We start from the raw sequence: 20,114 nt of genomic DNA, 5'->3' as shown, positions 1-20,114 counted from the left end.
TTATCTGGGTCTAAAGAGTTGCTGCATATTTGGCTTTGTGATACTCAGATGAAAGAAAGGGCACTAAATAAATAGACCAATATACAGCATAGTTATTACAGATATATTAAGAAAATATAAATGTAAGCATTATTTGTGGCTTGTCTCATCGTTCTTTCATGCTTCACTAATAAAAGCTTTGAACAAGATCCCAGAGACTTAAAAGTCAATAGCATAAATTTTAAGCCTGATTAGCATCTGAAAAACCTTTAGGATTTATACATTTTTATAGGAGTTGCAATTCATAAAAATGGGATGAAAAAAATAGAATTAGTGTCTTAATGCAGCTCAGATAATATATTTATTTGTAATTAGTTTAACAACATCAGAAGCAGACATTTCAAAAGTCTATATATGTGTGTATATAGATAGGCTATCGGAGTAAATCCTAAACTTACTTTGCTAATTCATTTCTAACTATGTTTCTAGGATAAAATCCATGCTTGCATTTGTGAATCCTATTTCTGCAGGTCTTGAAACTGGTCTAAATTAGCTAAAGTTTCTATTTGAACTGATAATAATTTACTAAAACCAAGCCTTTTTCTCTCAGTTTAAATAATATAATCAGGCAGAGTCTATAATTCACCCTAAATTACATTCTTCTGCTGAAGACCAGGATGTGGTTCTTATCTCAGATATCCCCTTGTAATTTGAATAAAATGCTTCATAAAACCCAAAGAGACCTCTGTATGAATTTCTAAATTATGTACAATTCTTCTGTCATGGTCCTTTCTTTCTCTCAGAATATTCTCTAGAATGCATTATGATCTATGGCCATAGTCTATTTCTTAATTTGTAGCTTGGGTTATTGTCATGAAGGGACTTTTGACTCAGAATTTGGAGCAGACAGGTCTGGTTTAGGTCTTTTGTCTACAATTCAGAGTTATGCAGGGTAAAGGTAGGGTTAACGTTTCTCTTGCAGTCAGATCTAGGCCTACAGTTTGCATCTAAACTTTTTGTCACATTTCAGCTTTTTCTTCAAGTTACATCACATTCCAAAAAAGGTTTCTGAAAGCAGACAGAAACCGTTAAAAAATCAATACAATATTCAAAACAACATCCTAGCTTAGTCTTCCTAGCCAATCATTTATTTATTTGGTTTGGATCTATGGAATATTTCACCAGAGATTCAATTATTTAACTAGGTGAATCTACTTATAAAAAGCCTGCTGTTCAGCTAAATTGATGTTCATAGTGGCTTTTTATGTTATATACATAAAAGTTATATGAACAAATATGTTGGCAAAGTTTTATAATTCCATAGATCTTACACAAAAATCACACTCTAGAAAAATACAAAATACAAGGCATACTTAATTTTCATAATATTTATTTTATAGAAGATACAGGTAAAAAATATGAATATTTAAAAAAAAATAATGCAGGATTGACAGGTACAATTTTACTGATATACTAAAAGTACTACACAACTTTAAGTGAAAATCATGCTTCTTCACAAAAATAACATTATCACTAACACTGTTCTGTAAAGCATTTTATAAAGAAAGGAAGGGGTGTTGAATTTTTTAAAATGAATATTGATCATTTCACTTTTTAGAAGCACTTCTCATTCAAATCTATACTTTGTCAAAATACTGATGGAATTAGACTGTAGGTATTTAAATACTCATTCTCTGTAGATATGATCATGGACATGGTAAAGTTCAATATTCATGTAAGTAATGTCTTGTGTAAATAGGTAAAATTAAAATATTCATCATAAGCATGTAGTTTTGACAAAAAAGTTTTCATCACATGTTGAATCCCATTCACAGTTACCAGGTTTTCAGATAATGTCATGGCAATAGACACATGGGCAAATGTGTAGGGGTCACAGGAAATGACTGAGTTATGGTTGTATATTGAATAATTTAGAGAACACCTTTATTCAGTGTACATGTATGTAACTACTGATGTACAGGTATAAAACTACTAGCTGATGATGTGATATGTGGTAAATAGTCACTTCTATTCATGACTAGTCATTTTTAAAATAGGTGACTATCTGTTTTCACTAGATTTTTACAACACTGTTCCTCACTTCCCCTAAACATATTGATGTTGAGGTTTATATAGATTTGTTTTATTTGTGAGAAAAAGTTCACATCTCTCCAGTGCTTGCTAACACTGATGCGAAATGATTTCAAGAAAGAGGAACACAATGCCAAATGAAATATAAAGTCTTTGAAGTCTATCTCTTTTCAAATCTGCTGTGTGCTTACAATGAAGCCCCAAACTGAGAAGGACCTTTTAATGTTTTTTCAGGATACATTATCATGTTCCTCATGGCCAGCATCCCCAGGACTTAGGTGGGAAAAAAGATGGTGTGATCTCCGATTAATTCCACTGCTTCATTCACGGTTTTCCCAGTACCTTCCAGGATCAGATTTGTGCAGGTAAAGAAGTTCAGAAAGTTGATATTTGACTTCTTGGATAACAGATACAAGCCTTAGGGAGTTGACTTGTTAGAGGAATGGCATTATTAGTTCCACTGCAGCTGTCAGACTCATGAAACAGAAAATCTTTCATAAGGTCCATCTAGGTCCATATTCTGCTCTGACATCAGCCAGGACCAGGTATGTGGGGAAGATGTGCCATCTTCCCACCTGCACCTACTGGTCAGCATGCTTGTAAGTTGGAGATTTCATGTAGGTCATTGTATTTAGTAACTGCCAATGCTCCTGTCCTCAAAAGCTTATTTCTAAGCTGCTTTTTTTTTATACTTTGGGCTTTTGTAATGCATTGTGGCGTTAAGCTCGGCAATGTAATTCTCTTTTTAGAAAGTACTTCCTTTTGATTTTGTTAAATCTCTGCCCTCATAACTTTATTGGGTGAAATAACCTTGTTGTTTGGGAGCAGCAAGGTCTGATTGCCCCATGAGGAAGGCAAATGAAGAGCAGACACTGGCAGCAAGTTTGTTCAAGGCAGTGTCCATGCGTACAAGGGTCCCACCCTACTGCCGCTGGTGGAGGAGATGAGCAGGCCTAGAGATGGTCTTCAGATGAGCCCATCATGGTGAGGTGGGGCTCAGGTCAGACTGAGGGGTCAGCCAATAGGTCAGGTTGGGATACATGTCCAGGCGCAGGCATAGCTGCAACCAAACTCAGGACCAAGGGTGAGAGCCTGAGCTGATACGCAGCTCCCAAGTAAAGGGAGGGACAGGCGCCCCACACAAGCTCTTTCACAGAAGCCAAATTCCACATCCCACAGCCACACCATGGCAGAGTTGGCCTCAAGTACAAGCCTCTGGTCCCCAATGAGAAGGAAGAGAGTGAACTCTGGTCCCTGACACTTGTATCAAGGGAAATGTTAAATAAGCATTTTTGATTTACATTTCTAAAACTTCAGATGACCATATTCTGTTTTCTAGTTTGAAGGACCTATTGTTATCTCCTTTTAGGGAAACCCTTCCATAGTTCTGATTATCCTTGTTATTCTCTGTTTCTTTTTTAATTCTAGTATATCTTCTATGAGGCAAGGTCATCAATACTGCAAAAAGGATCTCTCTTGATTTATGTTAACACATAATGATGTTTTCCATTTTTTCTCTTTTCCTGTCTAATACTTCTTTATAATCTTTTGACTGTCACTGAACACTAAAGTGAACATTTTCAGATAATTGCTTGTAGTAACTCTTGCATTTCTTTCTTCAGTTTTGTAGCTATAGTAAGGTTCTTTGTTGCTTACATATACCTAAGATTTTTTCACATACGTGTTACTGTGCATTTATTAGCACTGAATTTCATTGTCATTTTGTCTCCCAGTCACTGGAGAAGCTGTCCAAAGTTCATAGTTAGGTCTAAATTTATTGTGTCATATAAAACTAAAACATGTCATTATTTAATTTAATACTATCCTAGTAAATCAGAAGAAACCACAAAGGAAGACAAGAATATTCTGGAATGATTACTACTTTTTGAGTGTTACGCATTTAAATATAAAAGAAAGTAGCTACACAGCCCAACAAGGCACAGTCAAAATAAAATCATACTTGTTAAAAAGTTTAAATACCTAGGCATTGTATGGATTAATTTATTCTCTGTATATATAACAATGAAGTTCTAGTCCTAAAAATTTCTATGAGTTCCTGCATGTAAATAATTAACTGGAGGACAGCCATCTACAGTTATAGACTATGTTTGTTCATTACTTCTTCAAAGCCATCAGAAACATGAATTTTTTAGATAAGCACACAGGACTTACTATTTTTGAGGCTCTTGAGGCCTTAGTAATGGAAATAAACTCTGTCTTTCCCGTGTAACCTTCTTGTCTGCCAGCTTAATGTGTGAGTCTGGGAAGAATAGTGTGTTATTGCTCATCAGGCATTACCAGTTTAAAATTTTCTGTTCCTCTGTTCAAACACACCTAAAATTACCTAATTAATACAGAAAAGCTTCATTAATATTTCTGGAAATGCTGTTTTGTGGAAGAATCTCCCTAGTATCTCCATTGGTATGCTAATCCTTCCAGTGTTTTTCTATGGGTCCTACAGTCAAGTGATACCATCTGCCTCCAATGGCAGGTTTACAATCTCTGCCAGAAAATAAGGGAAGAGGAGTGTTCTTCAGCCTTGGGGTTTACATGGGGTGAATTTTATTGTTTGTTATCACAGCCTGCTTTCTTCTTATTGGTTGTCAGCAAACATTTGAAAGTTGCACAGAAGCCTCCCACAGCGTCATTTAATTCTAAGGGCTGTTGTTTCTTAGAAATACACTACCTAGGTCTGCCAGCCTTTTTCGTGTTCACAGAAATGAAATTAAAGCAGGTTAGGCAATAGTTGTTTCACCACTATATAACTGTTAAGGTAAAAAAAAACAGCCTCCAGTTTTTTTATTGGTAATAGCAAAATTGTATTTATAATATTTGTCTGAATGATCCTTATTCTGTTGAGGAATAATGGCTGGCGCAGGGAGTCAAGGTGTAAACCAAAGGCTAAAACAACTTGTTGGCTGAACTGAAAGGGAAAAGGATATAGTCACCACAGTGCACAGTGGCAGGAGTTTGTTTTTTTTTTTTTTTTTTATTAAATTCTGTGAAAACCTTAAGCTCAATAGTTAACAATAATTGAAATGGAAATAATTAAGAGAAGGAAGAATAAAGGGCCCCAAATCATAACAGTAAAATCTGAGATCTGTTCTGCTGAACACTTCAGACAAGATACTGCATTGAATAGAACTACTCACAAGGAAAATCAAGACATATTCAACTATTCATATATCTTTTAAAATTCAGTCTTCTGCATCAATAAAACACAAGCCTAAAGTGCACATTATAGAACTTGTACATCACAGAGAAAGTTTTTTAGATTGTAATGATATTCCTGAGTTTTGAATTTGCAGAAATAAATGTAAAGGTATATTCATATAAACCAAAATACCTGAATTCATACTTAAACCTTGAATAACTACTCTGATAATTTTCTCCTTGTGTCCTTCAAAGAGGAAATAAGAGTACCTAAAGGAAACAAAATTGCAGTATAAATATGAAAGAGTAAGTGGGGTTTTCTTCAAAGAAAGCATAGAATGAACATTTTATGTTGCTAGTGTAAACATTTAAAAATGTGACTCAAAATGTTTATGAGAGAAAAGTAGATAATTTTTAAAAGAGAATACTAGAAAGAGCAATTAAGAAAGGATCTTGAAAATAATAAGAAAGCAACATTAAATGGAATTTAATTAATTACATTTCCTGTAGTTAATATTTACAATGTTATTTTCATTATATAAAGCCTAATAATTTTTACTTTTCAGAATTTGAAAAGACAGACACAGAAATACATCATATCGTAATCACATACATTATTACGCTTCATAATTGTATTCTAGATTTTCTAGTGGGATGCTTGAAATGCATGAATTCCAGAGGGTATTCTAAGAAAATTCCAGAGGACATTCAGGTTAATCCTGGAAAATTTATTAATTTCAAATACAACTCTTGAGTTTCAGAAGGCACAGAGCCTGAGATGTGTAGCTGAATAAGAATTCTTCTGATCCTAATTTTTTTTTTCCTGTATTATGAAGTGATTAATCCAGTAATTGTTATGTTTAATAAAAAACCATATATTTAATACATTATATTTTTCAGGATTATGTGGTCGTATGGACTCTGATTGGCAGACTAATTTAAGAAAATGCTATTACAATAATCCAAATCCAAGGATATCTACTGCCCAGACATATTCAGAATTAATTTATTGTGTAGCCATCCATCTTATTATCTGTGCTTATTGACACTTGGGCAAAAACATTCTGGATTAATGTTTTGTATGTACACAGATCAGATACTTAGGAACCATAGGAACAGTCTGATGCCCTGAATGCATCAGATTCACTGTGTTTGTAGTGTAAGGGAAAATTGTGCATCAGGTTTGAATCTGGAACATACTGGGTTTTCTCTGCTTGTGCAGATTAGTGTCACATGTTATTAGATTCCTTGGATTCATACTTTTTTTTTTTTACAGTAAGCTGAAGAAAGAAAGAGAGTCCTGAAAATAAAGTTATTTTTCTTGAAGGACATAATCAACAATTATGTCTGAGCATAAGGCTGTGCTCTTTATGTAAGGACATATTTAGATTTTTGTTTTTCTGGAGGAGTTTACTATCTGTATTTATAGCCATTTAAAATAAAGGATATAGTAAACAAATGCTAGTTACCTTACCTGAAGATGCCTTAAATAAATCTTCCTCAAAAACTTTACCTGAATTATTGTGAGTCATTGAAGGAAGTAGCGCTCAGTTCATATCTTTGGATTTCAAGGAAAAATCACTATCCATGTGAAAGGCAACTAAACTGATAAGTTAGCTGATGGATTTAGGTAAATCAACGGTCTACACATGATCATGTTAGGATATATAACCCTTATCCTCCTATAAGGGAGTTAGTTCTCATGATGAGACTCTCAATGCAAAGACATGGCTCTAATTAATTGTTAATGTTTCTCCTGACTGAAAGACCTTTATGGTACAGATAGATATTATATCTGCATTCTAAATAATTATAATATAATTTCAAGGGGTCAAATAAATAAATAAATACATTGATTAATTAATTAATTAAATTGCAGGAAGGATATGTGTTGAGATGTAAGAAACTGTCATAGATGACATTCAATTTTGCACTGAAGGTAACACTCCCTTTGCTTGAGCCATTTGCAAAGAATCTGAGTAATATACTTAATTTTAACCCATCAATTGATCATTAACAGATGGGTTTGTAGCAGAATGCCGGCAGTGGAAGTTAGTATTATCTGTTTGTTTAGTAATCTATTACTCTGGGATGTGGATTTATATTGAAGTTTTTTAATTTTGAAGCCAGAGACCTGTGAGCCTTCCAAAGACTATTAACCAAGAAGGCTATTTACTGAAGAAATTACATTTGCTACTGCTTTGGCATCTGAAAGTTTTCTCTTGTTCTATGATTCCTCAGCACTCAGCTGTGGAAAATCAGTTTATAATACATGACAGATTATTGTGCAGTTGCCCAGATTGGTGCTGGGATTGGGGCACCCACATGGCCACTGCTTTTGTCATTGGATGTCTCTTGGCATTCCAGTGTATTTTGCTAATGATCCTATATTCAGAGAAGTAATTGGAAAAATCATTGAAGCTACTTGATTGATTTTGAATTTTCTGGCTTTTGTATCAGTCGTTTAGAAGAGGATTAAAATTCTACAACCAAGAGCAGCCAACAAGGGGTGTCCAGACAGGAATCTTACTGTATTAAACAATGTATTAGAAAATTAAACAAAAATTGTGGGAAAAAAGGTACTTTATTCCACTGAATTTCTCAAATTATTGCCTACAGTGTCCAGTCCACACTTTTTTTCTCTGCGATCTGCAGTATTAAAGTATTACCTCTTTGGTATGAATCAGCTATTTCACTTGTTTAGCTTCTGAAGTTGCACAACATTGGTCAAGGCTCTGTGGAGCCAGTCTATGGAATTTTTTTATAGCTTTATGGAAGCTTAATATAGTCTGAGTTGACCTTTTAGCGTAAACTTTTTAGTACATCAGGTATTTATAAAACCAGAAAACCAGGAATTTATCAGTGTTCAGTGGCTGACCTTCATTGTAGTTGAAAGAAAAGCATTTCTACAAGTATTGTTAAGATGATATGCTAGAACAGATGAAATTTTCTTCTGACCTGATCTGTTATGACATGTCTATAGGCAAAATGCATTCCAAGTAATTGCTGTGGATGGGGTTTGCAGTGGAATAATTCAGTGTCTCTCTGCTGAAGACTGTATTGACTGGCTACAAGCAATAGCAAGTAACATTTCCAACCTCACAAAGCACAATGTAAGTATGGATCCAAGTAAGCCAGAAGGTTTCCCAATCATATTTGATTATAACTGTCATGAAAGCCTAATGGGTTCACACACAGAATTATCTGCATATAAACAATGCTTGAGGCTGTCTGAGAGAAGTCAACTCAAGTTTGTCATCAGGTCAGACTTTGTGAGAAATCATTGAATGGGAAAATATTCTCCCCTACAGTCATTTAATTCACTTCATCGCTATCAGAGTTATTCACTTCTCAGCAATACCAGCTAGCATTAGAAACAAAGACCTGCCTAGGATGTATTCTGCATTTGATAGGTGACATGTAGTTTTTCCTGTAGAAGTCTATATGATACCTTTCTTGGTTTTCCTCAAAAAAATACAGTACACATGGGTAACTCCATTATTTTGAATTGAGTTATAACAAGGAAGCTCTCGAGGATTTAATTTACATTCTCTCAGATTTCCTTAAATCTGCTTTAGCCTCCCAAACCTGCCTCTGAACTTGCTTTTGTTTCAAATAGAGGGAACACATTGAAGGAAGTTGTATTTATTTGAAATTTCTATTCAGGATCCAAAACTATGTTCCATCTGGCAGCAATATGTAAAAGTCATTGTATTATAAAAATGTGACAGACATTAATTCATCCACCATCTGTAAGCTTCCATGCAGTACAAGCCAGCTTTATGCCTGTTTATTCATTCTTACAATGCTGTTGCTGTATAGAACTTGCCTTGTCTCACTAGGCATCCTGACAAATGAGGGTGCAGATTTTTTCTCTTGTCATCTTTGGTTCAGATTATGAATGATTCTTGCTACCTAAAATAGTATATTTATTTACTTATATCAATAGATAGGTGCACCTAAATTTTATCTGATATTGCTTCATGTAGCTCTGAGCAACCTGATCTACTTGAATATGTTCCCACTTATTGCAGGGGGATTGGACTAACTGACCTTTGAAGGTCCCTTCCAACCCAAACCATTCTCTCTTTCTATGATAAATATGGTTGCCTAGCATAACTTGAATTTTGGTAATGAACTGTTATTATATATTTTCAGTGTTTTAAAAATGAGTACAGTTTATAATCCTACACTACTTCCCATGAAATACAAAAACAATGTATCTGGTGTGTTATAAGATGGAAATAGTAAATTATACAACTATTATGCCATTTTTTGTATTTATCCCAAAAACACATTGTAAAGTAACTGTGAGCATTAGGGCTTATGACAATTATTGATGAATCTATTTTTAGAACTGTCCTAATTGTTCATAGCCCATATGAATTTTTGGAAACCAATGAGACTTCCTTTTGTATAATATACTTTTATTTTAAGTTGTCAGTTGTCAGAAAGAATTAGTTATTTGACAGCTTATGTGATAAGTGAATATAAGAAACATTAGGAACACAGAAGGGAAAAAAAAACCTGACCTGTTGCTCAGAACAATGATTAGATGTGATTAGAGGTCCCTGTATTTTCTTTCTCTACAAGATGGTTATTGACATATACATACTGTTGGTGTTAGCATTTTTCCTCTGAGAGAGGCATTTACTTACAGTCATTCTCTCTTACTGTGCCATCCAGTACCAAAGAAAGTACATGTCTTTCCCTTATCTACCTTTTAAAAAATGAAGAAGCAGGTGAAAACAGGAAAGACTATAAAAACTAAATTGTTTCTGAAAACATTTCCTTTACCAGTGCCAGTGTGTCAGGTTTGGACTTTGTAAATTTGGGTGGGATTTATCTTGCCTAACATTAGATGTCTTAAAGCAGAATGTTTGAAAAGTGATCCTTATGATTTACTTTTGACTAATTTATTATCAGATTAATTGCCTCAGGGACATGTCTTTCTTTCCCTTGACTGGTAAGGGACCCTGTGGTGGTGAGTTCAGACTTTGATACCTAAGGAGGTATGTCACTGATGGCTTTGAGGGATCAGAGAAGGTTTCTCTGAATATATCTGCCAAAAAATGCCTGGATATTTTGTCAAAAAGCATACCAATTTCAACCAGAAAATCTGAAATATTTTACTTATTTACACACAAGCTGTCTGAAAAAAAATAATCTGATGGTCCAAACCCCACAAATGTGTATGGGAAGAGCATGGCTTTCCCTCCCTGTGTCCCTGTATCTGTCTTACAGTTGTGAAATCTGAGTCCCTGCCCATGAAATCTCATGTTTGAGTCTACAGTTCAATTGAAATTTTATAAGGATAGTGGCAAATCTCTTCAGTCATGATCTAATATGTCCACATCAGATATAAAGGTGGTGTGACTCAATTGCAGAATCATCTTTGTAGCCAATACCTACCAAGGAGCAAGAAGATAACAAAAAGATAGGAGTAGAAACAAAGCCAAAATCACTTGACTTCATCGTCTTTGAAAGGCAGTGTTGCTAACGGAATATACATAATGGAGACTGGAAGATGTTGCCTGCAGATAAACACATTTTGCACAAAACATGGATTGACATGTGTATTGGTACGCAACCAAAATGCATTCTATAGAAAGGCATTGTTGGAAGTGACTTAATATCACACTGTAATTGGTGATGTGATAAATCCATAAAGACCATTCATTTCTGAAGAGGGATTCCTCTCCAGCTTGAGTCACTAGAGCTGCACCTGTGTTAATTTTTTTTTAAATTTTTAAATTTTTTTTTTTTTAATTTTTTAAAAAACTTTTTTAAAAAACATGCTCTGGAAGAGTCTGAGAAAGTACTCCAAAATTGTGTGGTCTATAAAGATCCACCTGTTTCCAGTACATCCCTAATTGGTGCAATTCTCAAGGGACTCAAAAGCAAGATTTTTAATGGCTTTAGCAGGGTTGAGATTTTACCCAAGATCCTTTTCAGACTTGGTTCAATTGAAAACTGTTTGAGTGCCAAAATATTCTATTGAAGTGTTGCCAAAAAAGAAAAAAGGAAAGAAAAGAAAAAAGAAAAAAAGAAAACAATGACAGAAACTTTAGCTCTTTGTAACAAAAGAATAACAAAAATGCATTGCAATTATCATCTTCTATGATATAGCTTAATAGAGTCTTTGGGGATTTATCCTCCTAATTCAATATTTTTCATTCTTGCCTATCACTTTCTCTGTGGCAGATTTTCATATAGTGAGTGCAATGATACTCCTTTTCCCTTTCGTCTTCCATCATTTCCTTGGAAGACACTGCACCAATTGCACGTTTATGCTTCTTACCTTGTCTTACCTTGACAGAAAAGAAACAACATGAACTTCATCAGACAGAAATTACAGGAAAATGAAAAAAGGTTGCCAAGCAGGAGGTGACAACAGTTAGTTTTAAATTTATATTGAGTGCCCATAAGAGCTTGCAAGATTTAGTTCACAGTAACTTCACTTTATTCCATCACAGTACATTTTCTGGATAAAACAAGTTGTATCTGTGAAATTAATGAGGCACACATATGTTGATGGAGGAACATGGCAGTAGTGTGAAAGCAATAGGATTAAGAGGTCTATGAACTGAGTATGAGTTTGGCACAACGTATGTGTGTTCAAAAGTTTAATTGAAATCATGCCTGTAATCGTATGCCTAAAATGTAGCGCCTAATGAAAGAAACTGCTACAACTCCACTTTCACTGGAGATGAGAGAACAATAATACCTTATCTTTACAATGCAGAAGATTGGGTTTTGAGATTCTGTAAGTCACTAGGTACAGGGAGAGGAAAAATGTACAAACCAAAAATAACATGATCTGTTGCACTTGAGGGAAGCATAAAATATCACAGGACTACATTCAGTGTTTAGTAGGTTATGAAAATAAAATAATGGTGCACATCTCATTTTTCTGGTGGATGCTACCATCAGTAAGAACATAATGTGGAATGTCATATTACACTAATAAATCAATGTCACTCATATGAAGTGAATAGTTTCACATTTTAGTTTTTTAGTTGGAATACCATGGCAGACCATCAGAATTCTCTGACATTAGTCGTTTTGGAATTTCCATGGGTTTCATGCTCTTAGATGCCCTGTGAATTGTGTATGACTATAATATTAAATTTTTTGTTTGTTACTAAGCTATACATGTTCGGAGCAAATCCAAAAAGATCAGCATCAGTATCAAACCTCATACAGTGGTATATTCTGTAGTAGTGCCAAAGACCAATGCTGTCTATAATTCAGAAGTTAAAAACCTCATAAATGTAGACCTAACAATAGAAGATTATAGGAAGTCTTCAAAATATTACTAGTAGTATAATTTTTACATAAATGATTTTACATAAATGATTTACAGAACTTCTCAGATAAATGTACACTCAACTGGGTTATTTTAGCAGTATTAGACATTCAGGTGTTTACAGAGTTCTGACACTTTTTTTTTTTTTTTGCATCCTGTTCCAGAACTTGTAAAGGGAAGCTTATAGAGGTGGGCATTCCAATACTGATGTTTAGGTCTCTGTAAGAACATTTAAAACTCAGAACTGGATACACTTGTAACACACTGCTGCCATTTTTTTCCGTATATGGTTGTCTTAAGGCACATAGAATAAATGAATAAATGTAGTCAGAGCTGCATCAAAATTACAAAAAATCTCCTATTTTTCCTCCCTTTTTTTAACACAGGATGCTACCAGCCTGACCTTTAAAAATATGCCTGTTTCTATGTCACTGTTACCAAGTGTTACGTATGGCCTTACCTCATATTTACTTACATTTTGGGCAATTCAATGCATGTCTTATTTCACTAACTTGTTGCCTGTACCTTGTTGACTGAAGAGTTCTGGGATGTTCCATAAATATATCCTCTTGGGTGTACCAATTTAGTTTCAAAGAGAAGTCTTGCCAGCCTGTATCACTGTTGCTCCGGTGTGTTTCATCTGCACTTTTATACTCTACCTGAGTTTAAAGGACAATGTCTACCATGTGACAGGTCAAGAAAACAGTGCAAGAAAAGAATATTTCTTCAATAATTATTTCTTCCAGAATATTTCTTCCAGAATGTCACCTTATCTGGGAAACTCATAGCAAGAAACTTCTGTCTTCATAGTTGGAGCATTTGTTATGACTCATTCTGATTATGGTGACAGCAGTCATTAAGACTTGCAGTCTTGCAGTCTTGATTTGGAATATACATTGTAGACTTAAATTAGTCATGATAGCTTTTCAAATGAAATAAAATTGCTTTTCTGTACAAACTTCTCCTATGTGTTAAATCTATTAATGCTATTAATGCTATTAATGCTTTCCAGTTTTGCTGTACATAGTATCTCAAGTCTTGTAGCACTCAATAATATCTAATAAAAATATTACCATCTGTTTTACCGTAGATTACCATTATACAGCTCTAAAATAAAATTTAAGTGCAACAATGTCCTTAGAGACAATAAAATCAAAAGCCCTTCTTTTTAAGTGTTCTTCAAACAGAAGTACCACAATTTACCTGTTAAATGTAAGCCTTAAAAAAGAAAGCAACATTATCACAAAGGGAATGTTTGTTTCATTTTTATATATGATGCTGTCACACAGCAAAAAATTCCTGCACTGCATGTGATACATCCGATTTTGTATGGAATCAAATTAAATCATAGCCTTGCACTTATAAGTAAAAGGAGAACGTCAGAATATTCAATACATTTTTTAATCTATGTAGGTTTTATATTAAGCTCTGAGACTCATTCTTTTCTTTTATTCCTTTATTACTGAAGGTTTAAGTTGGCACACTATAATAAAGACTATAATCTCTTTAGTTACAAGACACTTTGGAGGCATGTCATGCTTGCTGTAAACATCCTACCCTGGTGAAAGGTAGCAAGGAACTTCGGATTAAGAAAATAAATAAATAAATAAATAAATTTTAAAAAAATCTCTTTGGTGACTTAAAGTGGCAAAAGTGGCAAAGACATGATGACAAAAATAAAATAGGAACAGTCTGACTGGGAACACAGGTAAGCCACTTGGGTTTTAGCAGAGGTAGCACATGGATAAAGAACCTACTCATTATAGGTTGCCCTTTCCTGCCAAAATGCCAAGCTGCCCTTTCAGTAGCAGTTGGAGTCTTTCAGCTACTTTAACCTAGTTTTGTTTACAGTAAACTCTTCAATATTACACAATTCATTTATTTTAAGCAAGAGTGTGTTGAAAGGGGCTGTTGAATCATAAAACAGTAACTGGGAACTGGGAGGCTAGGCAATAACCTTTATTTTTTTATCTCTCCCCTTTGCTGTCTTAAAAAAAAAATACACATATATAATTATTTGTATTTTAAAGCAAGGTTAGCTTGTTTTCACATCCTACTTTTCCTCTTGATCACTTTAAAAATAAAAGGTAGTTACAACAAAAGTTTTGCCTTTCTTCCACATCCAATTAAAAAAAAAAAAAAAAAAAAAAAGAAAAAGAAATTAAATTCAAATGCACTCAAAAAGCCACAAAACACCTCAGGGAATACATTATCAGTAGATTAGTGTGCTGAAGACACTTTCTCCATTTGGTTCTCTTGCTTCATAAAATGCCATTGACATCCAGAGCTTTCAGGTAGCTCACAGCTTGTATTCGCCTGAGGAAGAGAATGGAGTTAGGAGAAAGAGGCAGAGAGCTGGGAGAAAAGACAGGAATTCCAGGACAGTTTCAGGTTTTCAAGTGGTTGGGTCAAACAATCTCGGCTGATGGGGAAACAGGCAAAGCCACTAGGCAGAATGTGCTGCAGAGGAAATGAGTCCCAAATCCTTTGGAATTGCCATTTTTCTGCTAATAAAATGTATTATGAAACTCTGTGACAAATTTATAATCTCCTAAAAAATACTTTGCATAGTTAAGTAGCACACATCTGTGAGGGAAGTCTGAAAAGTCTGAAATTATAGCTATGCTGATCACCTGTGTAGGCATCAACATGACTGCTGGATCGTTTTGTTTGTTTGTTTGTTTGTTGCAGAAAAGGAGGTCATTACATACAAAACTTATTTCAAAGGCTATTATTGAGGTCATGAAGTCAAGCTTGAAAAACTGAGAATGAAGCACCTTGCTTCATTCTTATTTCCCAATGCATGATACTCCATGACTTAGCAGTGAAGAATTACCAGTTTCCTTTGGGGATTTTTACCTTTTTGAACCATTCATTATGATATTATGACCCTATAAGAGGTTTCTGCCTTTTTGTTTTGTTTTGTTTTGTTTTTTAATATTTTCATATTTTTTTAACAGTTTCAAAGGCCGAAAAGTTTTTTTCCTAATTGTACCTAACAGGAAAAGGAAAGTAAACAGTGAAAGGAAGGTAAAAAATTCTTTACAGCATTCATGGAATGAGATGAGATGACTTTGATTTTAGATAATTGTAACTTAGAAAATGACATAAAGTACAGCTTCCATTTACTTCTTTGCAATTGCTTGATTTTCCACCCTTTCAGATAGAGTTTCAGGTTAGGAATCCTATAAAAGCTATTGTTCATGAATGAAAATATTTCATTTACATAGTTTTCTTGAATTAATTTTTGAACTTGCTGGCAGAGTGGATAAAAATAGTTTTGTTGGGGAATGGAGCTGCCTTAAGCATGAGGGGCTTTTTGGTTTTTCTGGATTTGTCCTGACTCTTGAATACAAATAACTTTGAACTTTGCTGATATGTGAAACAGAGGTCCCAAAGATGCAGTGTTCTTTCTAGAATCCTGAATTTCATCAGGGTTATTTCACCCTGGGGAAAGAACAGTATGAGATCATAGAATTAAACCACAGCATTAAGACTAAGGGAGAGAAAAAAAAAGAAGTAAACTGCTTTAATGTCACATGTGTGTGCGTGTATGTATGCCCATATGCATACAAATATGTACACAGAGAATGAGATTTAATACATGCTAAGCTTTAAGAAGGAAATATATATTACATCTGTTAAAAAATAAAAAACAATCTTTTGTTGCTTCATTTCTTTCTGAAATCAAATCTGCAGTCCTTTGCTATGCTGAATAATGTCTCAGAAGGTATTAATCACGTATATTTGATATTAAAATGACAGTATTATATATTTGATGGCAGTAATCAACTCTTTATTCTCTAATTTTGCTTTTTTTTCTGAGCCAATTATCAGGTATGCCTGGGTAGTCTGTCTAGAGAGAACTTTATGTCTACAGTGTAGATACTGGGTTCCTAAATTAGATTTTGAAGAGAGATCTCCAATGATAGGAAAGGTAGTCATTGATTTTTAGGTATAGAGAATGAGAAAATCATAAAACACTTCCAGAAAAGAGGCAACTGGGTAGTTCAAGAATGACTGTTCATCTCACCTGTGGCTGCTTAATGGTTCAGTATCATAAAATATAATATAAAATGCAACTGAGGAAGAACTTGATGCATGTTAATCCTTATACTTGCAATTATATTAGCAGAAATATGATGTAAAGTCAATTTGATACACAATTTAGCTCTTTAATGTGATAAATTCCATGAAGCTACTTTTCAATTATCATTAAGACAAACTTTGTTGCAATTTTAAATTACTGATAGATATTCTAGTACTCTTCCAGTGTTATGCATTTAAACCACATAGAAGACAGGTAAAATGTATTTTTGTAGCCCATTGTGTCAATAATACACTGACCATTTAAATAACAGGATAAAGTGACTTTTCTTTAGATCAAATTGTTCAGAGGTAGATTTGAATTTGTGCAACTAATTATCTAGAGGTGATTTATTTGCATGTTTCATAGGTCTCTTGTTTGTACAGAAAAGGAGTCATAATAAAAAAGCAGAGTAAAATAATACATGTCCAGATTCCATAAATGTTTATAAGTCTGTCAGTGAATGATCATGCAAACTGATGACACTTTTCTCTAGGGAAGAATCTGTTACCTGCCTAGGAGAAAATATTGTTTTCTTTGTGTTTATTTCCTTAGGTAATTTTGTAAGGAAATAACAAGGATAAAAAACTTCCTATGGCCTGTCAGCATACTGCAGCTTCTCACATAATTCAGCCAATTTAACATTGTCAGAGGAGTTTTAGCAGTTCTTCTCCTCTGGGATCTGTTTTCCAAGGAACCAAACTTCTTTACCAAACTACTTTAAAAAGAAACAAAACCACCAACAACAACAGCAACACCCAAAAACAAACAAACAAACAAACAAACAAACAAACAAACCCCAAAACATAGTAATTAAATCCAGCTAAATTAAGTAATCTCAGAAATGTTAGGTGTTCGTCCCTGAGAAGGCAAGATCATCTCTACTCAAACTCCCTACATAGTCAGTGGATAGAAGAAAATGTCTTTAAGACTTGGAGAAAGTGAATCGGTCCTTCTAACTTAGGCACTTCTATCCTATTAACTGTATAAAGGATGCAGACATCTCCAGAGGGTGATTCAATCTCCTTGAATTAAGCACCTACCTCTTGCACTTCTAATAGGAAATGGCAAGAAGATACTTTAGCATAATAGCCTACAGGTTGGAAGAGTCACCCTGACATGAGAGACAGGAGCTCTTGGTGCTCTTCAGCCTGCAGGCCTGGTACCATCTGCCTCAGCTCTGGCCAGAGGATGTCCAGAGACAGAGCAGATCTGAGGCTCTGCTCCCCATCCAGAGACTCTTTTCTTTGCCGTCCATTGAGTCATATGAAAAATGCATACCAATGTCATTTAGCAGGAGACAGGGCTCTCATGCAGGCTTTCATCCAGTACGAGTATTACTGAAGTGCAGCAGATACAGGCTTATTTCATTCATCCCGAGTACTGTATGTCCCATCTGATGAGTGGATACTCTTGGTGTTATCTGCTGTGACCCAACTGGACATAGACATTTCACTTCCTATACAACATCACAGCTTTTATTTTTGCAGATTTTTTAACACAGATTTTTTAACTCAGTTTGCTAATCTCACAAACTATGCGATCCCCCAAAACAGTTGCTTTAGCACAACTGAAAGTCTGGGAACGTAGGGTGGATACACAGGCAGGAAGAGAGAAATCAGCACAAACTTCTGCAGCCAGGTTTGCCATGAAAGAGAAAGATCAGCAAAAACAGGCCTAATATTCTTGTCTTCAAGTGAGCAACTAGGAATTTTCCATATTTGTGAATGTTGTAGCCAGATAAGCCTTCTTTACCCTTCTTTTCCCTTATTTTGTCTTTGTGGGTCTTCTTTTGCAATCAAAATAACTAAAACCTAAAACATTTAAAAACTAATAAGAATATCAGTTTGAGATCAAACTGACGCCCATGCTTTTTCCTCTCACATAATAGGAGGTGTTCTTCACCATTTTTGAGTGCTGAGGTTTCTTATTTTCTGGCATAATTCTTACTGCAAAACTAGCCCACAATGTTTTGGGGAAGCCAGGTTCGTGCCTTTTTTTTTTATATTTTTTTTTTGTCTTTATGAGCAATGGACTCAATCGTTGCCAAATAAAGGGTGTAAATGAAAATAGTTTTTTTCTTTTCCTATTTGCCTTCCCATTCATTGTGACTACTGCTTTCCCTTCCCAGATGCAGATTGGAGAGAAAATAATATCCTTTATATTGTGTGGGGAAAATACAAGTTTTACTGGACATTTCTAGATAGGTATTTGCTTAATATTTCTTCACTGGAATACCAGCCTATGGCTGCTGTGTGGGTTTAGAACTACTACTAGTGTCCATTGTATTGTTTTTCTATTCAGAAAGAAAAAAAAATATTAATTTTCTCATACATAGAACTTACATTTTTAGGAAAATTTTGGATTTTATTGGAAAAATGTCCACTAAATTGTGAATATCATTTCAATTAGGATCATTAATGAAGAAAGGTACCACCATAAAAACCACCTGATATTCAGACACCTGTTCTACTGTTTCAGATTCCCTTTTTCTGTACTTACGTTGTTAGACACTTCCATGAAATATTGTGAGATGTCGCAAAAATTTTGTCCTTGTGAGTTTTCCTGAAATACTCCAGGTGGCTGCAAAGAAACTCTTGAGGTTTATTATTGTAAGACAAGTCATAGAAATGCAAATGCAACTAAGAACCAAATCTTGAAGGATATTAGCTTTATAATTAAATATTACATATGTGAACAATTACTACATAGATGTTTGAGCTTTCAACAGTGAGCAGTGTCATTCAACTCCAGATATTTTTATGTGATGCACTTGTTAGAGGAAGTGAATACATTATTTTTACCATTTGTTTTGTTCTTCGCCGGGCAGAAAAGCACAAGCTACTCATAACTCATAAGCATCTACAGCATGTGCATCCTGTTTAAATGTTTGCTTCATTTTGTAACAGTATTTTTGTAACAGTATTTTTATAACAGTATTTTTGTAACAGTATTTTTGTAACAGTAATTTTGAATGGATTTTTTTTTTATTTTTTTTTTTTTTTTTTACAACATTAATAGGGTGTTTCACAAGAAGAAATATGTCCCTAGGCTGGTATAACCCCTATGGAGTTGTGGAGCTGAATTTTCTTTTTCCGTTCCTCTTTAAATAATTGCTAAAGTATACTATGTATGTATGTATGTTTGACATCAGAATTATTTCCTTTTGCACCAGATTAACATAAGTGGATCTTGATATTACTGTATAAACATAATCTATAAATTTTAAAATACTATAGCAAAAAAAAAAGTAAAATACTGTTTTAAACAGATTATTTTTGAAGTTATTTGCCTAACAAGATAGTCAGTATACGTTTTCTGACAATTTAGCAAAGTATGCTTTCAACTTAATTAAGCTAGCTACTTTTGCTGCAGTGTTATGGAGTGATATGGCACATTCATTTAGCAAACAGTAACTGTAAATGGCATTTTCATCTCAAAATCTGATGAACAGAAGTCAGGAAAATATAGTACACGATTTTAATTTAAAAAAAA

At 34.3% G+C, this 20,114-nt stretch overlaps 1 protein-coding gene across 2 annotated transcripts in view; it reads left to right on the top strand.

Moving 5' to 3' along the window:
• SNTG1 (syntrophin gamma 1) overlaps positions 1-20,114 on the top strand; it is a 330,365-nt gene that overhangs the window by 233,360 nt on the left and 76,891 nt on the right. For both annotated transcript variants that reach the window (XM_082045789.1, XM_082045788.1), the window contains 2 exons: positions 2,305-2,435; positions 8,207-8,336. In XM_082045789.1, coding sequence (XP_081901915.1) covers positions 2,305-2,435; positions 8,207-8,336 — 261 coding nt within the window. The remainder of the gene's footprint in view (positions 1-2,304; positions 2,436-8,206; positions 8,337-20,114) is intronic.

This window comes from Streptopelia decaocto (genome assembly GCF_964273445.1).
Source record: "Streptopelia decaocto genome assembly, chromosome: 2".
Taxonomy (NCBI): domain Eukaryota; kingdom Metazoa; phylum Chordata; class Aves; order Columbiformes; family Columbidae; genus Streptopelia; species Streptopelia decaocto.
This window is presented reverse-complemented; position numbering and strand designations above follow the sequence as displayed.